Source organism: Chaetodon trifascialis, chromosome 15 (genome assembly GCF_039877785.1).
Source record: "Chaetodon trifascialis isolate fChaTrf1 chromosome 15, fChaTrf1.hap1, whole genome shotgun sequence".
Classification (NCBI taxonomy): domain Eukaryota; kingdom Metazoa; phylum Chordata; class Actinopteri; order Chaetodontiformes; family Chaetodontidae; genus Chaetodon; species Chaetodon trifascialis.
The window spans coordinates 12,571,051-12,592,649 of NC_092070.1; the positions used below are offsets into that span (position 1 = coordinate 12,571,051).

General features: G+C 44.9%; 2 protein-coding genes across 15 annotated transcripts in view; one reads left to right on the plus strand and one right to left on the minus strand.

Annotated features, from left to right (window-relative positions):
- The first annotated feature begins 902 nt into the window (after positions 1-902).
- ier2a (immediate early response 2a) lies at positions 903-1,932 on the plus strand. The gene has a single exon (XM_070981530.1). The coding sequence runs from the start codon at positions 984-986 to the stop codon at positions 1,512-1,514; it is 531 nt and encodes a 176-aa protein (XP_070837631.1). The 5' UTR covers positions 903-983; the 3' UTR covers positions 1,515-1,932.
- A 2,287-nt stretch (positions 1,933-4,219) lies between these two features.
- The window catches only part of cacna1aa (calcium channel, voltage-dependent, P/Q type, alpha 1A subunit, a), a 78,488-nt gene continuing 61,108 nt past the window's right edge, over positions 4,220-21,599 (minus strand). For 6 of the 14 annotated variants that reach the window (XM_070980714.1, XM_070980713.1, XM_070980712.1 and 3 more), the window contains 9 exons: positions 20,465-20,579; positions 19,871-19,978; positions 18,758-18,861; positions 16,901-17,016; positions 16,607-16,739; positions 14,122-14,235; positions 10,440-10,656; positions 9,937-10,220; positions 4,220-8,649 (listed from right to left, as the gene is read on the minus strand). In XM_070980714.1, the coding sequence (XP_070836815.1) occupies positions 7,825-8,649; positions 9,937-10,220; positions 10,440-10,656; positions 14,122-14,235; positions 16,607-16,739; positions 16,901-17,016; positions 18,758-18,861; positions 19,871-19,978; positions 20,465-20,579 (2,016 nt within the window). In that variant the 3' untranslated portion in view covers positions 4,220-7,824. The remainder of the gene's footprint in view (positions 8,650-9,936; positions 10,221-10,439; positions 10,657-14,121; positions 14,236-16,606; positions 16,740-16,900; positions 17,017-18,757; positions 18,862-19,870; positions 19,979-20,464; positions 20,580-21,599) is intronic. The other 8 variants (XM_070980709.1, XM_070980708.1, XM_070980718.1 and 5 more) reach the window with 6 other exon arrangements.

Sequence of the window (21,599 nt, forward strand, 5' to 3'; positions counted from 1 at the left end):
ATTCAGCTTAGAGCTTTTTAATGCCTGTCCTTAGATATTTGGAACTGCCTGAATGTGTGCACTGTTTGGATTCATTGATAGTCAGGTGCATGCCTGATAAATATGACATGCCAAGTCATACAGAGCAGATATGAAGTTAAGTGTCTGACAATAGGCTTTGTGTTCAAGTTGGTGAAACAAATGACTTGCATGTGACGGCTGATTCAGTCAGACCTCCTTTAAGTTTGAACGTAAAGGCACACACTTCAACCCAAATTATTTTTTTGGTTCATCAGTGACAAAAGAGCGTTTCGGTAGACTAGATATAACAAATAAAAACTGCAAAATGCAACACTGTTCCCCTGAGAAGCTGCATGTGTTGATAGTTTTAATAAGTGCAGCTGAAATGCTCAATTTAGCTTTAAAAGCAACAGCCAAACACATTTCTATCCAAAACCAGAGTCAGGATCTGTGGCCTATATTCAGTGCAGACAGGCGTATGTTGGGCCAGGATTTGGAAAACTACTGTAAACTGTTAGTCCAAAGTCTACAGCTGTATACATGCAGTGAACAGTTTAGAATATGTAACATGTAGTAACATACCTGGAAACTACAGAAACTAGTTTTGGTTGAAGTTTTAGGTTATTTTAAGTTATTTTCTAGTGGAGACTAGCTGATGAAATTGAGCAAAATAAATAAAAAATAATTATTTTCTTTCTTTTTTCCTCGCTGGTTGTGTGTACATGGCTGCTGTGTTCCGTTTGTGTCTCTTCTCTTCGCCTCAGCTGTCTGAGCGCTGGTTTCAGGCCTGTTTGAGACCGAGGACCGGGTCTGAGGCCGGGGGGCGGGGCTCACTCGTATGACGCTAAGTCTGTGACGTCGACGAGGTGATAAGTACGTGTCCTGCTCCCGGTCTGGGTCTGTATTGTGTCTGTGTTTGAAGTCAGAATCAATCCGTAACCTCCTGTTGTTTGTCCTGGACTAGTTTCAAAACAAGCATCGACATGGAGGTCAGCGCCGAGGCCAAGAGGATCATGGTGGTCGCTTTGGGGAAACTGTACAGCTCCCGCACCCAGCGAGGGGGTCTCCGTCTCCACCGGAGCCTCCTGCTGACCATGGTGATGAAATCCGCTCGGGACTTGTATCATGCGGCCCAGGCAACGGCAGAAAGTGTTTCATCGGGATGTGAACAGCAACACACCACTACTGAGCCTCATCTGGAGCTCCAGGGTCCCGCTTCTCCCGCCGGAAAACCTCGGATTTTACCCCGAGAGGAGGTCGTATGTCCCCCCACCGGCGCAGAAGACAAGGAGAACCTGTGCCCGACCGGCCCGGCGCAGCACTCGAGGAAAAGACGGGGCAAAGCGGCCGTGGAGCCGGACTTTCTGCCGTGTAAGAAAGCAAAACTTGAACAGGGGAGCTGCCCTCAACAGCTCGCAGTAAATTCACTATTAATGGACTACGTGAAGTGCAGCAGTGAACTGGGAGCTTCCCCGACCCCCGTGCCTCTACAGAGAGCCATCGCAGCGTGTTGAACCCTGCGCTGATGAAGGGCGTGGAACTTTCCCACACGGCCTGAGAGCCTGAAGGCGCCGTCCAGCGGGTCTGTTTCAGGGTTTGGGATCGACACTCGCGGCAAAGCGTCCCGAGCGCGACTCTGAACAAGCCGGGGCATGTCGGAATCACGGAAGCAGAGCAGTCGGTGTGTAGTCGTCCCGCTGACTTTTGGCCTAGTTGTTGGCCTCAGCTCAGGGACTGACCCCAGCTTGCCGAAAGCGGAACGAAAGAACTGCTTCATCTGCATGAGGCCATGAGCTGCGTTCACGGACATTTACACAAGTGTGTTCAGGAAGCAGGTTGTTGATCTGCTCAGCATATGTGGCCTTGTATGTTTGTGTGGAGTGCTGACTGAAGATGAGAAATGTGTTGATGCATTCAAGTGTAAAACATTCAATGACTGCGACTACCTCAGTATTTATTAAACACTTTTGTACTTAATTCGGAGTGATGTGTTTTTCATGGGATGAATTCTGTCTGTAAGAGAGGTGGAAACAGGGTGGTGATGAGGTGAAAGACTAATGTGGGTGTGTGACAGGAAACTGGTTTGGGTGTGAAGGAGTTTGCCTCCTTCCCCCACAACTTCCCACCTGCCACACTGATTTGCAGAACAAAAGCAGGGGGGTAATTCATGAGTACAGAGTGACGGGGGAGGCTGTAAAGCCGCCATGCACTGAGAATAATCAGGACCCTGGAGTGTTTTACTGTGGCCTGAAGACTGTAATGACAATAGTCATTGGTCCAGCAAACAGGGTGCAAAAGGTTAGGTTAAACATTCAGTTAATGCTGGGTGGTGTGGGCAACATATCGAGGAAGGAAGATGAGGCTTTGTAGAGTTTACAGACAACTGACTCATATTAATCGGGGTCAAGTTGAATCTGAAACAGTTCAGTATCGTTTTCAATCAGTCTGCACTAATCCACCAGGAATCGAGGAGGGTTTCCTCAAAACTGCTCCGTAATATAATATAAAACCTTCATTTACTTTTATATGTTTGTTTTTTTCCTTTACACTCACTGGCTGTAACGACTTAATTTCCCCACAGTGGGATCCATAAAGTCTTATCTCATGTTAAAGTAGGTTGTAAGTGTTGGAATGCAGTGCCCAGACAGATGACGGAGGTGGTGCAGCAGATTTCACCGGAGTTGGAGGGGGAGGGGGTTAACCCAGGAAAACAGAGGAAGGAATGTGGGGGGAAGTGCCTGTGTGAGCCCTGTGAGGCCCCAAATGTGCCGCTTAGTCTTCCGGCTGAAACCAGAGCACCCTGTCTGTGTACACAGGGACGGGGTGGGGGGCCGGAACCGTCGGGACACGGCTGTGAAAATACACACATCATACACATGATAGAGACACAAACACACTTGTTCACCTTCTTGTGTAACTCTATTTCCGATCACTCGTTCCCCCTTTTCTCTTCCCTCTTTCTCTCTCTCTCACAGAAGCTCATTGTGACTGAATGTGCTGATTCGTCCTTTTTTTTTTTTGCATGACTAAGCATAAGATGTCACTTTCTAGTGGCTGTTTGGTATTTTTCAAACTGGCTAGAATTCAAGCTTTACAGAAACAGAGCAAAGGGAAGCTGGAATGCACATGAGAGGAATCCACTCAGAGCAACTGGTGTCATTTTTAGTCACTAACCCTTCATCAGTCCATTATGTTTGTTTGCTAACTGCTGGGACTCCCAGGAAGAAGAGATTACCCACAGCAGTTTTACAAAGTGTTCCTGAGTCCATCTATTAATATCCTTTACACAATTATGTATTCACAAAGTGGAGAACCTCGCTTGTGAACGAATGAGCCTTTCAAAGATGCCCCTTTCGTAACTGTATCATGATACTATCACCTGTTACCATTGAGCCTGTTACCTGTGGAAAGGTTTTTTTTTGGAGCAGATCTTCCAGCTCACTGCTTTGGCTTTAAGGCCTTCAAATGCACAGTTTAGTTCAGGCTCACCGCTCTCATTAACCTTGTTCCCAGCCACAGCAGGAAGCTGTGTTTAGGGAAAAGCAGATGCCATCTGCCCGACACCAAATTGAAGACATAAAAAGTTTGTGACTAGTTAGTGTACATAGAGGCGCATTCAGCAGCGGTGGGACCCGATATGTCCCCCAGGAGACAGTGAAACAGAGCTAAAAGAAAGTGAATATAACATTTGGCAGGTGGACAGAAACATGACTGAAGTGAAGGATAATGCTGCTCTGCTGGATGTGTAGTCAACTGTTTGTTAACACACACACTGCCTCAAAGTGGCCAAAAAAATCAAGTCAATGCAGCTTTAAAGTGTTTGAACTCCAGCAGTTTGCCTTGCGTGTCACACATTCCTGTCACACTATACCACTGACCTACGGGTGGCTGTAATGCAGGAAAAAAGCAATGTGTCAGCAAAGACAGAGAAGAAGACTGCAGGCGGTGAATATGTATGCAAACAATGCTTCTTTAAAAATGTTTAAAAAAAATGGTTCTGCAAATGTTTTATGAGGAAGGAAACACTTACTTGAACTTGATTCATACACAGAATTTTGGTGAATAACAGTGAATATAAACAGAACTATTGTGCATTCACAAGAAAAATACACAGGGGACCCTTTGAGCTACGACATGAGCCACAAACAACCACAACACACACCTTCACAGCGCAAAGCACCAAAGCAATAATGTGGACAAGAAATGAGGCAAAGCGGTGTGCATTCTCTCTGGATTTTATTCTTTAGGAAGAGTTCTGTTTGGAATTACAAAATGCACTGGTAGAAATAGCGGTGAGACAGGTTGAGAGTGCGACAGATAAGAGTGTGAGAGAGACAGAGTTAGAGAGAGAGAAAAAAGAGGGAGTGAGTGAGAGATCAAAGGTTCCACAGCCAGTTAGAATGAGTACATCGTCAGATTTGGCTCGCTCCTGCACCCCCTGACCCCCGCAAAAAGTCGATGGGAGAATACACCGTCTTCTGAACTGTACTTTCTTTTCTTTGTATACATTTTTTTTTTAAAAACAGTTCTTTTTTTGTGGTGTCCTGAACATGGTCGTATTGTGCATCAACCCCATGTAACAGAAGAAAACAAACGAGACCGACTCTCACCAAAGTCTCTGTTGTGTTTTTATTCTTTAGACTTTTTTTTTTTTTGCATTTTTAACCTTTTTTGTTCTCAAAAATAGAAGGAAAAAAAGGAAACGTTGCTTTTTAAAAACATCTATCTATTTATATATCTTTTTTTTTTATTCCTCTGAATTCATTAATCTGCTTTTTCTTTTTATGTCCTGAAGATGACTGTTAACCCACGGTGTGGCATGCACATAGCACATGCATTTCTGGAACTAGATATTTTTTCCTTTTTTTTTTTTAATCTTTTGTACTTAAAAAAAACAAAAACTTTTTTTTTTCTCAGTAGCGGCTTTACATTGCTTTTTGAAGACTTGTGTGGTTAATCAGCGTGTTAGTGGATTTCACTGCAGCATAGACACAAACATGGATGGTGAATGTTTGGGACTTTGCATGTTTCATTCAGGGGTTACTGACATCACTCACACACACGTGCACACACACACACACACACGTACGCAAAGTGTTGAAGACTGTTTACAATGACTAAAACATCTTAAAGATTTCAAAATGATTTCTGGAGACAAAGAATAGAAAGCAAAGCGAGCACAAAAAGAACACTAAAACCGATCAGAAACACACTCATCCATTTACATACACACACGCAAAAAACCCACTTACACACACACCACAACCAGGAGCTACATACCTAGTGTGCTTTCTGATTTTTAAGTGTAGTGATGTGAAAAAATACTTGTCTGTGACATTCCACTGAGGTTGGAAAGACACTAATAGGCAGTTTTTTCTTTTCTATTTTTTTTTTCTGTGCATTCTCTGGTCAACATGTGATAGGCCTCCAGGTAAAACGCAGGTCAAACGAATGAAATAATAAGAATGATGTTGGGGCTGACAGTGGTGTGCATTAGCAAGTGTTAGTTTGAGGCACACAGAGAAACACACAGAAAGAAATCAAAGATATACAGGAGTGATAGACACAGAACACAGACGTTTTCCAGGACCATGACGAGGCTCAGACATCTTTTCTCCAACCCATCTGAACCGTGCGCCTGTGCCATTCGGTCGCCTGTGTTTACACGTGGTGAACACAGTGAGGTGGTTTCCAAGTGAGAGAATGAGCTAAACCGGTGCACTGGTACTGTATTAAAACTCTCAGTCAGAAGTGAAGTAAAGGGGGAGGTACAAAAACTGGAGGGACACTGTTTGTCACACAGCGCCACCAGAAGGTCACAAGTGGTGGTGGAACTCTGCTCCGTCTCTGCAGTACACTCATCCATTTAAACGCAGAAACCTGCAGGAAACTGCCGTGTTCGAGTTTAAATCCATCAAATTTAGTCTAAATTCTGTATAGTCTTCAGCTTTGAAAAAGAGTGACAAGAGAGGCAGACCTATTGACTGCTTTGAGTAATCTCTGTGCCTCATGTTTTGGCCTCCTGCAGACTCATTCTCCCACAATGCACCTGTGGGTTAGAGCTCCACCTCAGGGCTGGAAAAATGACACGCTGAGCTCAAAACAAAGTAAACATACATAACAGAATACTATAATACCAAATGTGGAGAATCTGTCTCATTATCGCGATCATCACGATCATTTTAAGTTATTATATTATCAGTTTATCCATTATTACGGTCAATAACAAAGAAAACAAAGATGAAGAGTTTCTCTCCTTTCTCCGGCTTTCTATTGGTCTCTTTCTCTCTGATGTCTCTGTTTTAACCCCAAACCCTGGAAGACTTTGAGATGTTACTGATTTGTCACACTTATTCAATCCCCATTATGGATGCCACACCTTTCATTCGCTTTACCCTGCTTCCCAGTGTATCGTTTTAAGGATTAGTTAGTTACAAAAAACTACTTCCACAAAAAACATGTGCAATTCCAGCTGTGCCAGTGGCAGGCGTCTGGCACAGATCATACAGACAAGCAAGCAAAAAGTAATCACTTTGTTCCTTCTAGATACAGATGCAGTAACTATCCAATCGCCCCATAGCCTACGATCACTTGATTTGAGCGTAAATGAAGGTACAGAGAGGAATGTCACACAGAGGAGAGAGAGAAAGAGACACAGAAAGGCATTTTTACGAAAAAGAGAGAACCCCTAAAGACCACAACAGAAACGACCAAGTAAAGTTTCCCCCCGCATACAGTAGATTTTCATTGTTGCTATTATTATTATTATTTTTTGTATCATTCATGCAGGATTCCACAGGGTGTACAACTCCGCAAGTCTAAAAAACGAAGCTGTGTGGGGTGCAACAGAAGATTCAAGCTTCGATGTTTTGAAGAAGTAGAAGAGAAGGAGGAAGAAGAAGCAGGACTAGAAGAAATACTGCAGAAAACAGTTGTTGGTTTGTTTTTTGTTTCTGTTTTTTTCTTCTCTCATAGGTCATAGGTTGAGGTTGGTTAAACTGTTTCTGGGAGGAGGATGTTGTCCAGGGACAGAGGTAAACATCCCCAACGCACCCATCCTGTCCTCTAGATTTTGACCGAGGGACTTGTCAACCCCGTGCAACACTCCCCAACTCTCCCACCCACGTAGCCATCTCACCTCATACAGGCGGAGGGCTCATTGTCAGTTTTGTTCTTATTTAAAAACACAGATGATAAAACTCATCAATATTCAACTGGTGGCTGGGAGGGTTGGATGTGATTCTTTTTGCAGCTAACTTAACTGAAGTTAGCGTTGAGAAGCCAAAGAAAAACCAAACCGAAACAAAACAAAACAAAAAAAAAACAGTGGTCGTTCTTTTGTCTCTGACTGTAAAGTGTCTTTTGTCGAGTCGCAACTCTTGACATCTTGTAAGTGGCTGTAGCTCATTGCCAGAGGCATAATTTAAGACACACAAAGACTAGTGTCCATCACCCCTCCTGCTTGCATCCTTAAAAACTGCAGTTTGAGGTTGGTCTTATTTGGCATCAAGAGATGAATGTAACAACAATGCAAGTAGAGCATGGAGGTGGTTTGTTACCTCCTCTTGCACCCCTTGTTTCTCAGATCCTGCCACAGCAGCATTCTTGTTTCATCCTTTCTTCCTGACACCTGTCCCTTCGTCTAGCCCACCGTCCCTGGGACGTGCCAAGCAGCGGAGGAGAGGAAAAAATTGAACAGACGAGAAAGAATGAATCATGGTTTCCCTTGGCAGTCAGTGCTCTCGCTCAGAGCTTCCTATCTTTATCTTTTTGTCCATCTATCATTTTTTTTTCCTCTTTGCACCCCTCCCCCATCCCCAGAGGCTAGCACCAGTCGTCGTCCTCCGTCTCGCTGTAGGGTTCATGCAGGCCCTTGCGGGGACCCCTAGAATGCCCAGCTGGAGGGGGGACCTTGTGAGGTCCAGTATGTGGGGGTCCATGGAGATGTGTGGAAGGTGATGAAGAGCGGTAGCCATTGGGTAGGCGGCGTTGGGCAGCAGGCTGCATCTGGCCCTGTACAGGCCCAGTCAGGGCAGTGGTGGGTGGGGGCGCATGGTGGGCAGTCCTAGGTGAGGTGCGACTGGGCTGTGGGTGGGGCGGAGGATGAGGGTGGGGGTTGTTTACAGGGTGAGGCTGGGGTGGAGGAATGGGATGGGGGTTATGTGGCTGTGGTTGTGGAGGAGGCGGCAGTGGATGGTTGGCCAGACCATGGGGGTGGGGGTTGCCACCCTGCATGGGGCTCTGCTCATAGGCAGGTGGTTCATGGTGGGGTTCATAGTCCTGGTACTCCTGGTTGTAGAAGCAGCCATCCCCTTCCATAGAACCGCCTCCTCCACCTGTGTCTCCCCAGCGAGGTGGGGGATGATGACCCTGGCGGGGTGCGCCATGATGGGCCAGTGGCAGGCCAGCGGGGGGAGGGCCTTGGCCTTGGGGAGGCTCAGGTGAAAAGCGTCGCGGGGCTGGGGCTGGGGCCGGGGCTCGGCCCTGTGGTCCCCCAGGTGGTGCGGGCATGGCCTTACGGACTACAGGGGAGTAATTAACATGGGGCCGGGGTGTTGCAGGGGTCTGAGGCAACTGTCGACGGCCTCGGCGTGGCGTACTGGTCCCCGAGGTTGAGGGGACAGGACTTCCGCTGACCGAACTACTGCCCTACACAAAAAGTGAAATAAAGCAAATAAAAAGAACGAACCACAAATTCAACGACAGAACATGTAGAATAAAGTAGAGGATGGGAAAGATAGAGTATAAAACAAATAGAAAGGGAAAGAAAGAAAGAAAGAAAGAAAGAAAGAAAGAAAGAAAGAAAGAAAGAAAGAAAGAAAGAAAGAAAGAAAGAAGGCAGGAGAGTCCAGATAGAAAACGACAGGAACAAAAACCACAGCAACAATAAGAGTAAAAGCACCAGTCATAATGTATGTGGAGTGGAGGAGAGACAGGCAGAAACGAAAGGCATCGAAAAGTAACAGAGCAGAGGATGTGGATAAAAAAGATGAGATTCCAAACAGCACCATACATAGAGAAGCAACATGTCACGCAGAGGAGAGAAAACAAAAGACGACAGGAGAAAAGAAGGGTAAAGGGTTGATTTCCGGAGCAACAAATGTGGTACAGGGTAAACAAGGAGACTAAACGTACATAAAATGTGTTTGGTTGTAAATTATTGCGAGTGAGTTGCAGATATGTCTGCAACATGCTGACTTCCAAAAAGCTCCTTTTCAAATTACAAAGACAAAAATCCAAATAGTGGGAAAACATTTCATCTTCCTTTGCAAGACTTTTCAAATTTGAACAGAATTTGAAAAGTCTGAATGGTGTGCGTCACAGAAGATTGTCAGCAAAGGTGCTATTTCATGACATTACTAAGATGCTGTAGGTTATGTGTTTGGAAAAGGATGCCATAAAAGGAAGGGTAGTGGGGGGGCATGAGGAACATTGGCAGTGTAAAAACATTTAGGTAGGGCAGAAAGGGGCAGCAGTCGGGGACTCAAATATACATTAATATGCATATTTGTTGGGTAGTTGGAACAGTGATTTGATAACTGTGACTTCATTTAACAAACATTTACTTGTATTCACAAGATTATACTCACAATGATGAACATATTTGTGTGCATGTAGTCAAATGTACACATATCTATCTGACTATCTTTGCCAATTTGAACACAACTGTGTGCTGTAAACAGAAACAACACATCCTGGCCTCTAATTTGAGGGCAGCATCAATGTAGTACCTCTATAATAACTCAAGATGCGTCTTTGTCTGTAACATAACTTCTACTCAACAGTGAGTGTAAAGTACAGTGTTTTGTTGTTGTTGTCATTTAACCACCATCAAACTAGAGGCTCTTGTTTTATATTTTTCAGCATAACACTGAGCTTTGTGCTAAAAAGCTCCAAACCTCGACACCACATGCACACAAGTACCCTGGAGCCCACCTGTCTGTGTGTCATGCACTCGCGACCCTCACTGGGTGATCGCGACCAGCGCCTGTCCCTTTCTCTCTCCCTCTCCCGGTCATGGTCTCGATCACGGGAGTGTCTGTGTCCGTACTCTCCCCCTCGCTCTGCTACATAGCGCTCCTTATCCACAGAGCCGTGGTGGTGGTGATGGTGGTGGTGGTGCTTCCGGTCTTTGGACCGGCCGCGGTCTCTGTCACGATCCTTGTCTTTGGATGTGAGGTCACCTGACTGGGTGGTTGTGCTCAGGTCTGTGCCCAGGCCTGACGATGGAGTTTATTGGTGTTATTATTGGTTAAGTACAGTGAAAACATAAGACATAAGAATACTTGCACAAAACTAAATGTTCAATTTGTTTCAAATGTGCTTAATTCATTGCAGAGGGTTTAATACATACATACTGTGCAACTGTGTTAATACAGCATAGACCATAATGTTATTGCTTTCTTTACATGAGTCTGTGTGCATGTGGTCTTTCCGACCTGTGTCAGCCTCTGTGTAGCGACAGAGGGACCTCTCAGACGCCCGATGGCCCCGGTCTTTTCGCCGGTGTCCATGTCTGGAAGTTCTCCCCTCCTCAGGTATTACACGCTCCATGTTGTAGTCGTCCACCCCTCCTTTGTCTCTGTGGCCACGGCCAGACCTGCTGTGGCCCAACGACGATGCTGAGCGTTTCATGGGACTGCTGTCATTGATGGTCTGAGAGGGAAAAAGAGAGACCACCGAGGCAGGGAGGGAGAGAGAGGGAGAGATGCAGTGGATTCCTTTGACCGTTGGGTTTTTTGTGAGCTATGGGGTAAGAGACACTGTGAATATGTGTACTGTGTGTGTATGCATGTGTGAATGGGATCTGCTTTCTTGAACTTGAATAACGAAAGCCCACCTGCCTTTCTCCCACATCCCATCCCAAGTCATACACTCCCACATTAGTAATGAGGTTCCGATCATGCTATTTAAAAAATACAGATGCTGGATACAGTTTATTCTGCATGGATCAGCAAAAAGTGGCCCTCAATCACATTTGACGCCCATAAAAAGACATCAGCAATTTTCATGAGTACACTGTAGATACTAGATGGATCAATACATAAATCCTGTACAAAGAGAAATCAGCTGATCTTAATTGCCCCTCTAATATTCAAAATCACCCCTCACTCTGCACCAACAGGGAACTGCTGAACAGCTTACTGTGAATAGCTTCTGGTGCTGAAATGAAGTCTAATAATGTTGCCAGATAAAGTTGACAGATGGCTAATAAAACCACTTCTTAAATGAAACTTTATCTTGCTTCTTCAATTCAAGCACATTTAATTCAACAGTGTCATATAACCAAAAAATATTTATGGCAAGATTATACTCTTACAAAGAGCAACAGCTGTGATGCATTTGATTATCCAACTTAGCCTAGGTCCAAGTTTGGCTACTGCTGGCCAAGGAGTGGACTGAAACGCCAACCAAACAGTGTTACAACCCCAACTCCAAAATAGTCGGGACGCTGTGTGTGCAATCATTTTCAAATGTGTTTACCGACAACAGTTTCACAAAGTGCTCCTGAGCCTAGGCACGTTTTTCCACTGCCCCTGTGCTAGCTCCTCAAGAGCTGAACCTACAGTAATTGCTGACCCCTGATACAGAAGAATAAAAAAAGTAGATAAGAAATAAAAGAGTAAAAAGAAATAAAAGAGATGATGGCAAACGGCCATGCCTTCCATGCTTCTGTAACTTGCTTTGTAAAAGGGGATAGAAGGGTCAGTAGGACTTGCAACCATCCTCCATCCTCACCACCCATAAACCCCCGAACATGGCACATTCCAGGCCACACACAACTCCTCTATTTCTGCTCCGTTTCAGCGTGCTTTCCTCCAGCCATGCAGGTACATAGGGGTTGTCCTGAGTCCTCTACCCACATGAGATCTTCCTTCTGTAATGCTGAGGCCTCATGCTCTGAGGTGGGACAGCAGGACAGAGCCTATGGTACCACAAGTAGCTGACCTGGACATGTTAACCATATCAGGCTACTTCAGTGCTAGATCCTTGTGGCAGCTGAGCAGGCCAGATTTACAGTTAATGTGTATTAGAAAAATCAGATGACAAGTGACAGACTGGCAGATTATCTGGCCTCAGAGGAGTAGCACTGAGAATCCCAACTACATACCCATTCATACGCACATACACCCAAATCATTCCTCTTTCTGTCTCTCATTAATACTCACACACTCACAAAACTGTCACCCACATAAACACACATATTTCTTGCATGCAGGTGGGCAGGTGTGAATGAAGACTCAGACACAGACGGGGAAACATTGACGACATCATTATGGACAAGCACACAGGCATGAGGACAGGGAGCGACAAAGCACTTGCAGCAGCAGCAGCTGAGAGAAAGAGACAGAGAGATATAGAGACATTGGCCATAAGACAGTGTGGCATGACAGTTGAGGGTGAGAGGAGACGTGCAGAGATCAGCCCAATTCCAAACCTACTGCGTTAGAGAAGGATGCTGAGATCAGTTTGGAAGCTGGGCTGGCATCAGATTTGGTCATGCCAAAAAAATGAAAACGTCATCCTAATAAATAAATAAAACTTGCCACATGGAGATATGACAGATGAGGAAAAAATAAGAGCGAAAAGGAGAGAATAGAGAGAGCAAGAGAGAGAGAGAGAGAGAGAGAGAGAGACAAGACAGGGAAAGACAGGGTACATACACTGAGGGTACTGCCACGTTGTTTCCCTCTCCTCCGCTGCTGTATGAGCACAGAGAAGACGCACACACATACACACAAACACACACACACAACCACACAGACAGAGCCACAAAACACAGCAAAGGTGTGGTCACACACAGAACCAGGAAAGGAGGAAAAGGAAAGAGAGCGGGACAAAAGCAAGGGGGAGCGGGATGGATTGATACACAGTGAGAGAGTAAAGGGGTGCAGAGGAGGACAGGTAACAACCAAAGAGTGTGAGGTGGAGGATCAACCCAAAACGAGATGAGGTGCCACAGTGGAGAGAGGGACGAGAGAGACAGAAAGAGAAAGAGGGACAGAGAAAGAGAGTCTGATTAGACACCGAAGCAGCAGTGAAGGTGGAAGAGAAACACTTACCACAGACACTGGGGGCGGTTGGCGCCAAAACAGGGTTTAACAGTATAGACAAGGTCACCATGAAAATGCTCAATCAACGGCACCACGGTCACAACAGCAGTGACAACAATCAGCAAAATACACGTACAAATGGATATGCATAGTCTCTCTCTCACACACACAAAATTACAATCAGACAACAGAGTGACAGAAACAGTGTGAGTTTCAGGGCACAGTGGACAGAGGACAGTGAGAACAGAGAAAAAGTGCAGAGCACACACATATACACAAAATGCACGCACACACACATACGCACTTGCACACACATACATCTGTAATACACAATTTCATGCTGGTTCCAGTCCTGGTTGAAAAAAGCAACAAACCCCCAGCACAGGCAAAACCTCTGATGGGAAGGAAGAGAAAGTTTAGTACAAAAACAACAGCAAAAGATAAAATCATGGAAGGCTGAGAAGTGCATATGTGTGTGTGTGTGTGTGTGTGTGTGTGTGTGTGTGTGTGTGTGTGTGTGTGTGTGTGTGTGTGTGTGTGTGTGTGTGTGTGTGTGCACACATTTATTTATAAGTATGTGGTGTCCATATGACAACCAGAGCACTCACCGGGATATGAAACAATATAAGATGGATGAGTGTGTTAGATGGAAATGGGGACAACCACAATTAAAAACCTCCATGCAGGTGGCACGATGAGAGAAAGAGCAGAAGACAACGAGGGGAAGGAGAGAAAAGGAGCAGAAGGTCTGACTTTGCCTTGCTGTGTTCTTTTGAATTCAAGTTTGGAGGTCAGCATTTCGGCAAAACATTTCCATGTTTTAGCCAGAAACTTCGGCCTGATTGGATATCTTGTTTAAAAAATCTTTATCTTTGCGATGTCATACGCTTTTATTCAATATGGCCTTCATAAACGTTCTCCAACATGGATTCGAGTAACGGCAGCAATAATTCTTTAAGCAACAAGTCAGACCTTTGAGAATAAGATCCTTTCAAACAAAAGGAGATGAGGAACAGAGAGAATGAGGGAAATAGAAAGAGAGTGGAAAGGTGAGAATGCTGCTCACTTGGTTGTCGCCTGGGAGGCGGGGCATGGAAGCGGCCCTGCCATGGCCTTCCATTGGTGGAAAGTGCTCAGTATCCGAGTAACCATCCTGCCCCATCTCTCTCATCTCTACCGTCTGTAAACAGAGCAGGAGAGCAGGAGATGGTGTGACGGCTGCTATGAAAGCTGACAAGGAGTAGGGGATAGGTGGGAAAGTTTGTTATCGAAAGAAAGCAGAGAACTGAGGGTCTCAGAGAGGTAAAAGTAGTCAGTGGGGGAATTTAGCGACTGTGTGCATGAAGAGGAACTTTGCAAAAGAATCAGGTGTTTGGGTCTTAAGTGGATAAGATGGAGTGTACAGTATATTCCAAATGAAATCGAATTTTGTGTTTGCAAAGGCTGCTGCAAGCAAATGCAAAGATTCTTTAATTAATGGCATCTATGCCAGATGGAATCACAGCAGGAATGAACTTGAGGGGAAACCCATGTGCAGTCCAAAGGACGTGTGGAAAAACACAGCTGATCAGATGACGTTGACCAGGTGCAGGCAGAGATACATTGTGGGCATTAAATTCAAAGTCAAATATTTAGTTTTGTGAAGTATACCTGTGGAGCTGAATTGAGCAGCTGGGCCTGTAGGCTTGGCCCTAAGTTGCGTAGCCATACCTCCGTTTAAGTTTGTTTAAGTTTCAATCATTTGCTGAGCTGGAGTGCCAGTTATTTCAGAAAGTACATTTTAATTAATTTGAAACAGACAGATAAAACATACAAAAAAGAATAAACTCTGATTATGTAACACTGGAAAAATAACGCAGCATGTGCTTGCTGCTCAATGACTGAGTCCGTCATCTTATCACATATTTAGTGTTTGGGTGGTGTCTTTGCTGTGTATTTGTGTCTTATGAGTTGATTTGCCTCATATCTAGCCAACTGTACGTTATCATTTAAACTAGTTCGAATGAAGCCGACAGCCACTCTCTTCTATCCAACTACTGACTTTAAACTTCTCCAGACCTCTGTTGATTGACATGGAGAAGCGACTATGTTACAGGGCTGACTGATACGGAAACCTGTCAGGCCCTCCAGGAGGTCTACAAGCAGAGAAGTTTAACAGCATGATGACAGACATGAACCACTCTGAAGACAGAAGCAAGGTAGACTCTGAATGAAATGTGGAAACGTACGGTGAAGGAAAAATTCAGATAAAAGATCATTAAAATTGCGTGGAGAGACAGGTTGCAGGGATGGAACTAATCACAGGCAAGTTAGCGCAACCTGTCGAAGCTAACTGAAGAATTGAGGTAAGAGAGATTGAAGGAAATGAAAATGACTGAAAAGATGGGACAGTCTAAGCTATTAACATTTGTGCCACGGTGGCTTCAGGTTATGCAGTATAGGCAGTATTTAAGAAATATGTTGTTTATTTTCACACTACCCTCAACCATAAGCATAAGATAATATTGATCATACTGACTGAACTGGAGTGTAAAACGTGAAACAAGAAGCAAGAAACTCTGATCACTGCTAACTGCTGCTCGCTAGGCTGTTGTGACTAGCTGCTGTCAGCTAGGCAGACCAGTTAACTGTGCAGCTAGTGGCCCTATTAGCTGACTAGAGTCTGCCTGGAATGGGAGCTCAGAGCTCTGAGGGATTATTGGTGTTCACACCGCGGGAAACAGAACTGGGCTCAGCAGGCTCCAACCAGGACTCTGACTCCAGGGATGACAGAGACACGGCAGGTGGAGACAGGAGAGGTGTGAAGTGAGAAGGAGGAAGGTCAGACATCAGCGGGGAGTACAGCCAGAATATTTTCACACCGAACTCTGTAAATAAGGGCTTATTTCATCCAAAAATAAGATGGTTTTGTTGAGTTTTATTTCATTTCTGTCGAGTCTGAATGAAGCGCATTTTATGATGAATTCAATTTAGTAAAAGAAATAAACTTAAATTTTTTACATTTTTTTAGACAAAAAACTAATACTAACTGAACTAAGCTTGTGAAACATCTCAAACTGGCTGCTTGCACACATCACTCAGCTGAAAGTACAGTGGGCTGTACTATTGGACTGTCACCTCCTGAGATACAAAGTGGTATTAGGACACAAGGCGGGCTGGGGCTAGCTGGTTAGCATGCTAACTGCAGTATCTCTGCAAGGGGAAGGTGAAAGGAACACAAACCTGATGTCCTCATGCCTTTAGGGGTTATGAATAAGAGGGACACTGCTTTCAGTGGTGATGGAATTGCAATCTGTAACTGCATGAAAATCATTGTTCATTTTAACATTTTAAGTATCCTCAATGGTTCTTTGGGATTTATTTGGTAGCAATGGCATGAAAGTAAAAACAAATGCTGAATGGATCAAGTGTTTGTTCACAAAAGCTTGAACAGTGCATAATTGTATAATGTGTGTGTGCTGTTTGGTGAGTGGTGATGCGGTCCCTGTGTGTGTGTGCGTGTGTGTGTGTGTGTGTGTGTGTGTGTGTGTGTGTGTGTATGAGCTTTCTACCTGAGAGTTGGTCATGCTTCCCAGGCCATCCTCAGGGTGTCCCTCAGGACTCCAGCTGCCGACCTTCTGGGACATCTCCTGAGCACGAGCCGTCACCCATGAATGGCTCTCTGGGATCCCCCCCTCTACTGGCCTATGACACGCACACACACACACACACACACACACACACACACACACACACACACACACACACAAACACAAAGACGCACACAGAGTCACAAACACACCTTTCTTAACTGGATTGCTTTCAACAAACCACCTCTTGGAAAGTACCATCAGCATCTAACTCACAGGCTGTTAACAGTCTCAGTTGTTTCAGGTGGAGGGAGGGCGTTGTTAAGTCCCGGACCCCCATCCTGGGCAGGGGAAGGTGGCTCCACGCGCTGAAACAGTAATGGCGTTCGATTCTGTGTGAGATATACAACATGGCCGTCGCCAGCTATCAGGCAGACTGACAGGGAAATGCAGGGAAAAGGGGCAGAGCAGGAACAGAGGGCATGTAGAGAGGGGGCTGTCGGCTGAAGCGAGGCGAGGTAAAAGAGGTAATGGAAAAAGAACAAATGGAGAGGGAGGGGGGGACTCTTGAGCATCTGATGCCCAGCAGCTTGCAGGAGAAAGAGGTGGGTGGACTTGCATTCTGGGACCTGGCAACCTTATGAGGCGTCCAGGTTCAGGATTCGAACCGTTTGAGTGTTTTATAAGGTCCAATAAGGAAGTGAGATTCACCCACTTAGTCTGGAGCTCAAGGAAGGAACAAAGGGAATGATCAGTAATCATTCTGGGTTTCATCTGGTGATGGATCTAAATAATGTGAAAAAATGAAGAAAATTAACTGAAGCTGATAAAGAGGGATCAATACAAGAGGGGCTTCGTTCAAAGGAGGAATGGAGGACATCATGGCAGATAAACACTGCAATAATCCTGTGGAAGGGAACATACAGCTGGTGAAATGCATGATGGGACGAATGTTGCATTCACTGTCATTCATTTATTAGTTGTCCACTTAAAAAAAATCTGCACTACTACCTGATGACCACCTTTCACGCTTTCACGATGGGCATTACCTTGTTATTTATGTTACATTTTTGAGATTTGGGTTTTTAAAAACAAGTACTTTTTTGTTTGCTCTTCCTTCATTCAAATCCAAACCGTGGCAAACCTCCCGTCTATGTGTGCAAGCACTAAGCACGATGTACCAGTAAAGTACATGTAAAGCGCAAAATCTGCACGAATGACATTTTTGTATCATTAAACACTGCCGAGTTTTCCTGGTGGTGGTGCATGAGAAAGCGAAAACAGAGTGAAGGAGGTTCGCTGAAGTTTAACACATGCAATGAGCGGTCAGGTTGAAGAATGTCCTCCAAAGCATGCTGCTCTCCAAAAGTTTATGGTCCAAGGTGGCTGCATAAACCTATTAAATTTCAGTTCTGATATCATCTTATCATCTCAATCACCACGATGAAATACAGCAAAATCAATGCAGAGGGTGGTCAGCTCTGTCCCTGAAAGTGTTCTCTCCTTTAACAAGGGAGTACGTGCTGACTGAAGGGTAGGGTGCAGCAATATCATAATGCAAATCTAACTGTCCAAGGTTACAAGCATGGTTGGTGAGGAGTGAGGAGTGAGGAGGTACAGGATATTTACAAGCAGTCAACGGAGGAAAGAATCAAGCTCAGCAAAAGGAGCCGCTCCCATGATGTTGAGGTATGGGCACCTTAGGGGCTGTGACAACCAAACCCTGCAGTCTCTGGCACATAAACAGCTAAATAACTGCACCATGTTGGTATAAATCATCTGATAAATTAGCAATTTTGTATACTTCTCATGAGTTATGTTTGCATAATGCAATGCTACAATTACTGTAAAGGCAGTAAGTAAAACTTTGCCCAGCAGATGGCAGTGCTGCATTTGCTGTCAGAAAAGGAGCACTGCATTCAAGAGACAGGAGATTCCATTAGATTGTTATGCTATTGTATTCACCCACTGCATACTCCCTGGATCTGGATCTGGACCGAGGTTGTCACAGCCCAGGCTTGTATGAAAGGGACTACAGCCCTGCAGCCTTGATTTCAGTACGTCAGTCTGCCTTTGACTTTTAAAGGATCGGATGCAGGTAGTGCAGCGTTTCTCTTCTTGAGACAGCAGTACCTGCTCATCACGAAGAGCCTGCGAGCGCTTGATCTTGCTCTGCCGGTAGTACTCCATGATCATCATGGCAGCGTAGATTTTCCCCACTGTCAGGTCTGTTGCTGCTGAGAGAATGACAAGTTACCCTGCAAGATTAGACCTTTTGGAATGGACCCTGAGCGCGAGGAATGGTAGACAGGGGTGAGGCATGCACACAAACAGAGAAACACACTTGGACAAACACTTAGCAAATAGTCTTTTCACAGACAGTTTTTTTTTTAACTGTATCATACTTTAGTTAAACTCTAAATAGCATTTATATTTGTCACTGGTAAAATCTCGCAAATCAAAGCATCTCATTGTAAAATAAGAATAGGAAGAAATAATATGAATCTGCAATCATGTGATTGCAAGAGTCAACACAAATTTAAGCCATTAAAAAATAAAAACAAAAACATATCGAAGAAAATCTGTGATATCTGATTGAGATTGTTAATGGCTTCTTTGGACTTGCAAATATAATTCTAAGAGCACAATACATTTCCTAGCCCCTAACAATTTTCATAGAAAATTTCATAACGTAAAGCAACGACTGCATTTTGCAGCTAGTGCATTAGCATCTGTGCATTTGTTCTCAGTGTAATAGCGCTCAAAATATACAGTAACGTCTATCAAGCACAGCTAGCCATCTTATATATGCAGCCCCTGAAGTGAAAAGACGTCTATAGAGAGTTGATCTATAGTGAGGCACCCTCTGATTTCAGGCACAGAGACAGGTGGAGCAGTGTTGGGGCCTGGGACTTGTGGTGGGTCTATTCTGGTGAGTGGTGAAAGAAAAGACAGGAGTTCAGTGAGCGTGCGCAGCTGCTTCATGTCTACCATGCAGCCTGTGCTTCGTCTGTTTGTCTTCCTTCATGTTCACATAATTATGTCTTCATAGACATGAGGTATGTGGGTGTGGATGTGTGTGGTTAAGGTGCCAGCTGTATCAGAGGGTGCAGCAGTGAGAGAGACTGACTGAGAGAAGCGGTCCTCAGGTGGCGTGAAGAGAAACAACGTTGGAGCACTGGGTGGCACAGGGGTGGCTGCATCCAAGCCACACTGCTGCGCCTGCACCCACACTCTGCAACTTACACTTGTGCGGCGTAACCAGCAAATCCAGCGTCTTCTGAGAGAGATTGGGCCAGATCGCCATCATCTCTTTCCTCAGTTCTGCGTCCATCTGGTGCTTGTCAATGCCACCTAAGCAGATTCAATGAACACATGCATGCACACGCACACAAATCCATACGCGCATATATAGATACATGTCCAAAAACATGGACACACAGAAAAGGTTTACTCACACCCACGCACACAGGTGTACACAAACCATTCGTAGCCATTCAGATTAATAGAAAAAGGTATGAGAGAGGACATACAAACATGAAAACAAAGACAAACAGAAGAGTCCTGTTATTAGTGAAATCATGGTAATAGCTATGGTGAAATCATAACTGCACTGAAAGCTTTACACAGAACCTTGATTCCACAGGATCTCAAATTTCAGCCTCACACCAGAGAAAGCACATTGTACTTAAGCTACAGTAGGAGAAGCATCAGGAAGAGCTGAAGGTTTCTGGGTTCAGCACAGAAATAGCAGACAGCGCTGCACTAAGGGGGAAATAAGAAAAAGGAGAAGAAAGACAAGTGAAAATCAAACCAAAGGAAGTAAGAGAGATTCCAAACCTTCCGCACCCTTGGCGATCTTGATGTCCAGTGCCGTGCGGATCAAGGCCATGAGAGTCGAGTTGAAGTGGACCGTGTTGTCATCGGCCACAGGCAGATCCATACGGAGCAGTCTCTGTGGGAGAGCCAATCAGGGTGAGCAGTGAGAAAATTCGGATGTATGAGGGGTGGCATGTATGTGGAACCTCCAGGTGACAAGGGTAGGGGGGCACTGAGTTGGTGGCAGGAGGGGGACGGGGAGCGGGGAGAAAGGAGGGGGTTGGGTGAAGGAGCTGTGCGTAGCATCTGTAGCAGGCTCTGACTCTGCCTGCGACAAATGGCTCAGATTCAGCTACAGTGTCAAATTCAGCACATTTGATTTTCAGACAGCGAGATTCACAGATTTTAATCTGCTTTGTGATATTAAAGAACCTGTGAGTGCAAGGGCTTTAAACAAAGACATTATTTTCACGACCACCCCTCCACTTATGTATTCACACATTTCATAATTGTAATGTTATCTATGAATGTTGATGCCAAAAAGACCTCACAGGTTGGTTAAACTGGCGATCTTGAGCCGTCAATGAAGGAAACAGGAGGACAGGCTGAGCAGCAGCTACTGTTATGCAGAGCTCCCCCTTTTGGTTTGGAGGTTCACAGTGAAAGCAACAGAGACCAGGTGATAAACCAATAAACCAAAAACAACCAAGGGACCAATCTAAGGAAGGGGAACACTTTGGTTTTCGTTTATTGGTTTGATCCTTAAGAGGTCTTGTTGGTTTGTAATTGAAACAGACACCGACACACACTAACTCACAGATGACAGACGTTTGTGTGAGTTTGGTGACAGAAGACGGCGAAAACCCAGACATGCAGCATATCATGCCTCCCCCTACACCCCGTTTAAATGCCTCTCCTTTAATCCGTCCATCAAAACTTTTGTTTTTTTAATCTCTATTACCCCAAACTCTTCTTGCACATCCCACCCCCATGCAGCATGCAATGCACACGCAATATGCCTCACAGGACAAGCAGCTGCGCAGCCTTACACAGAAAGCATCCTCTGTTGGCGACATTAAAATGAGTTTGTGAGTTGTTCAAATGTGGCTGTTACTGAACAGAACAAGGAAATTTGTTGACAATGTGGCTAGGCTGA

Excerpts from the sequence above, each read along its gene's own strand:
- ier2a (XM_070981530.1), top strand. The coding sequence starts at position 984 with ATGGAGGTCAGCGCCGAGGCCAAGAGGATCATGGTGGTCGCTTTGGGG.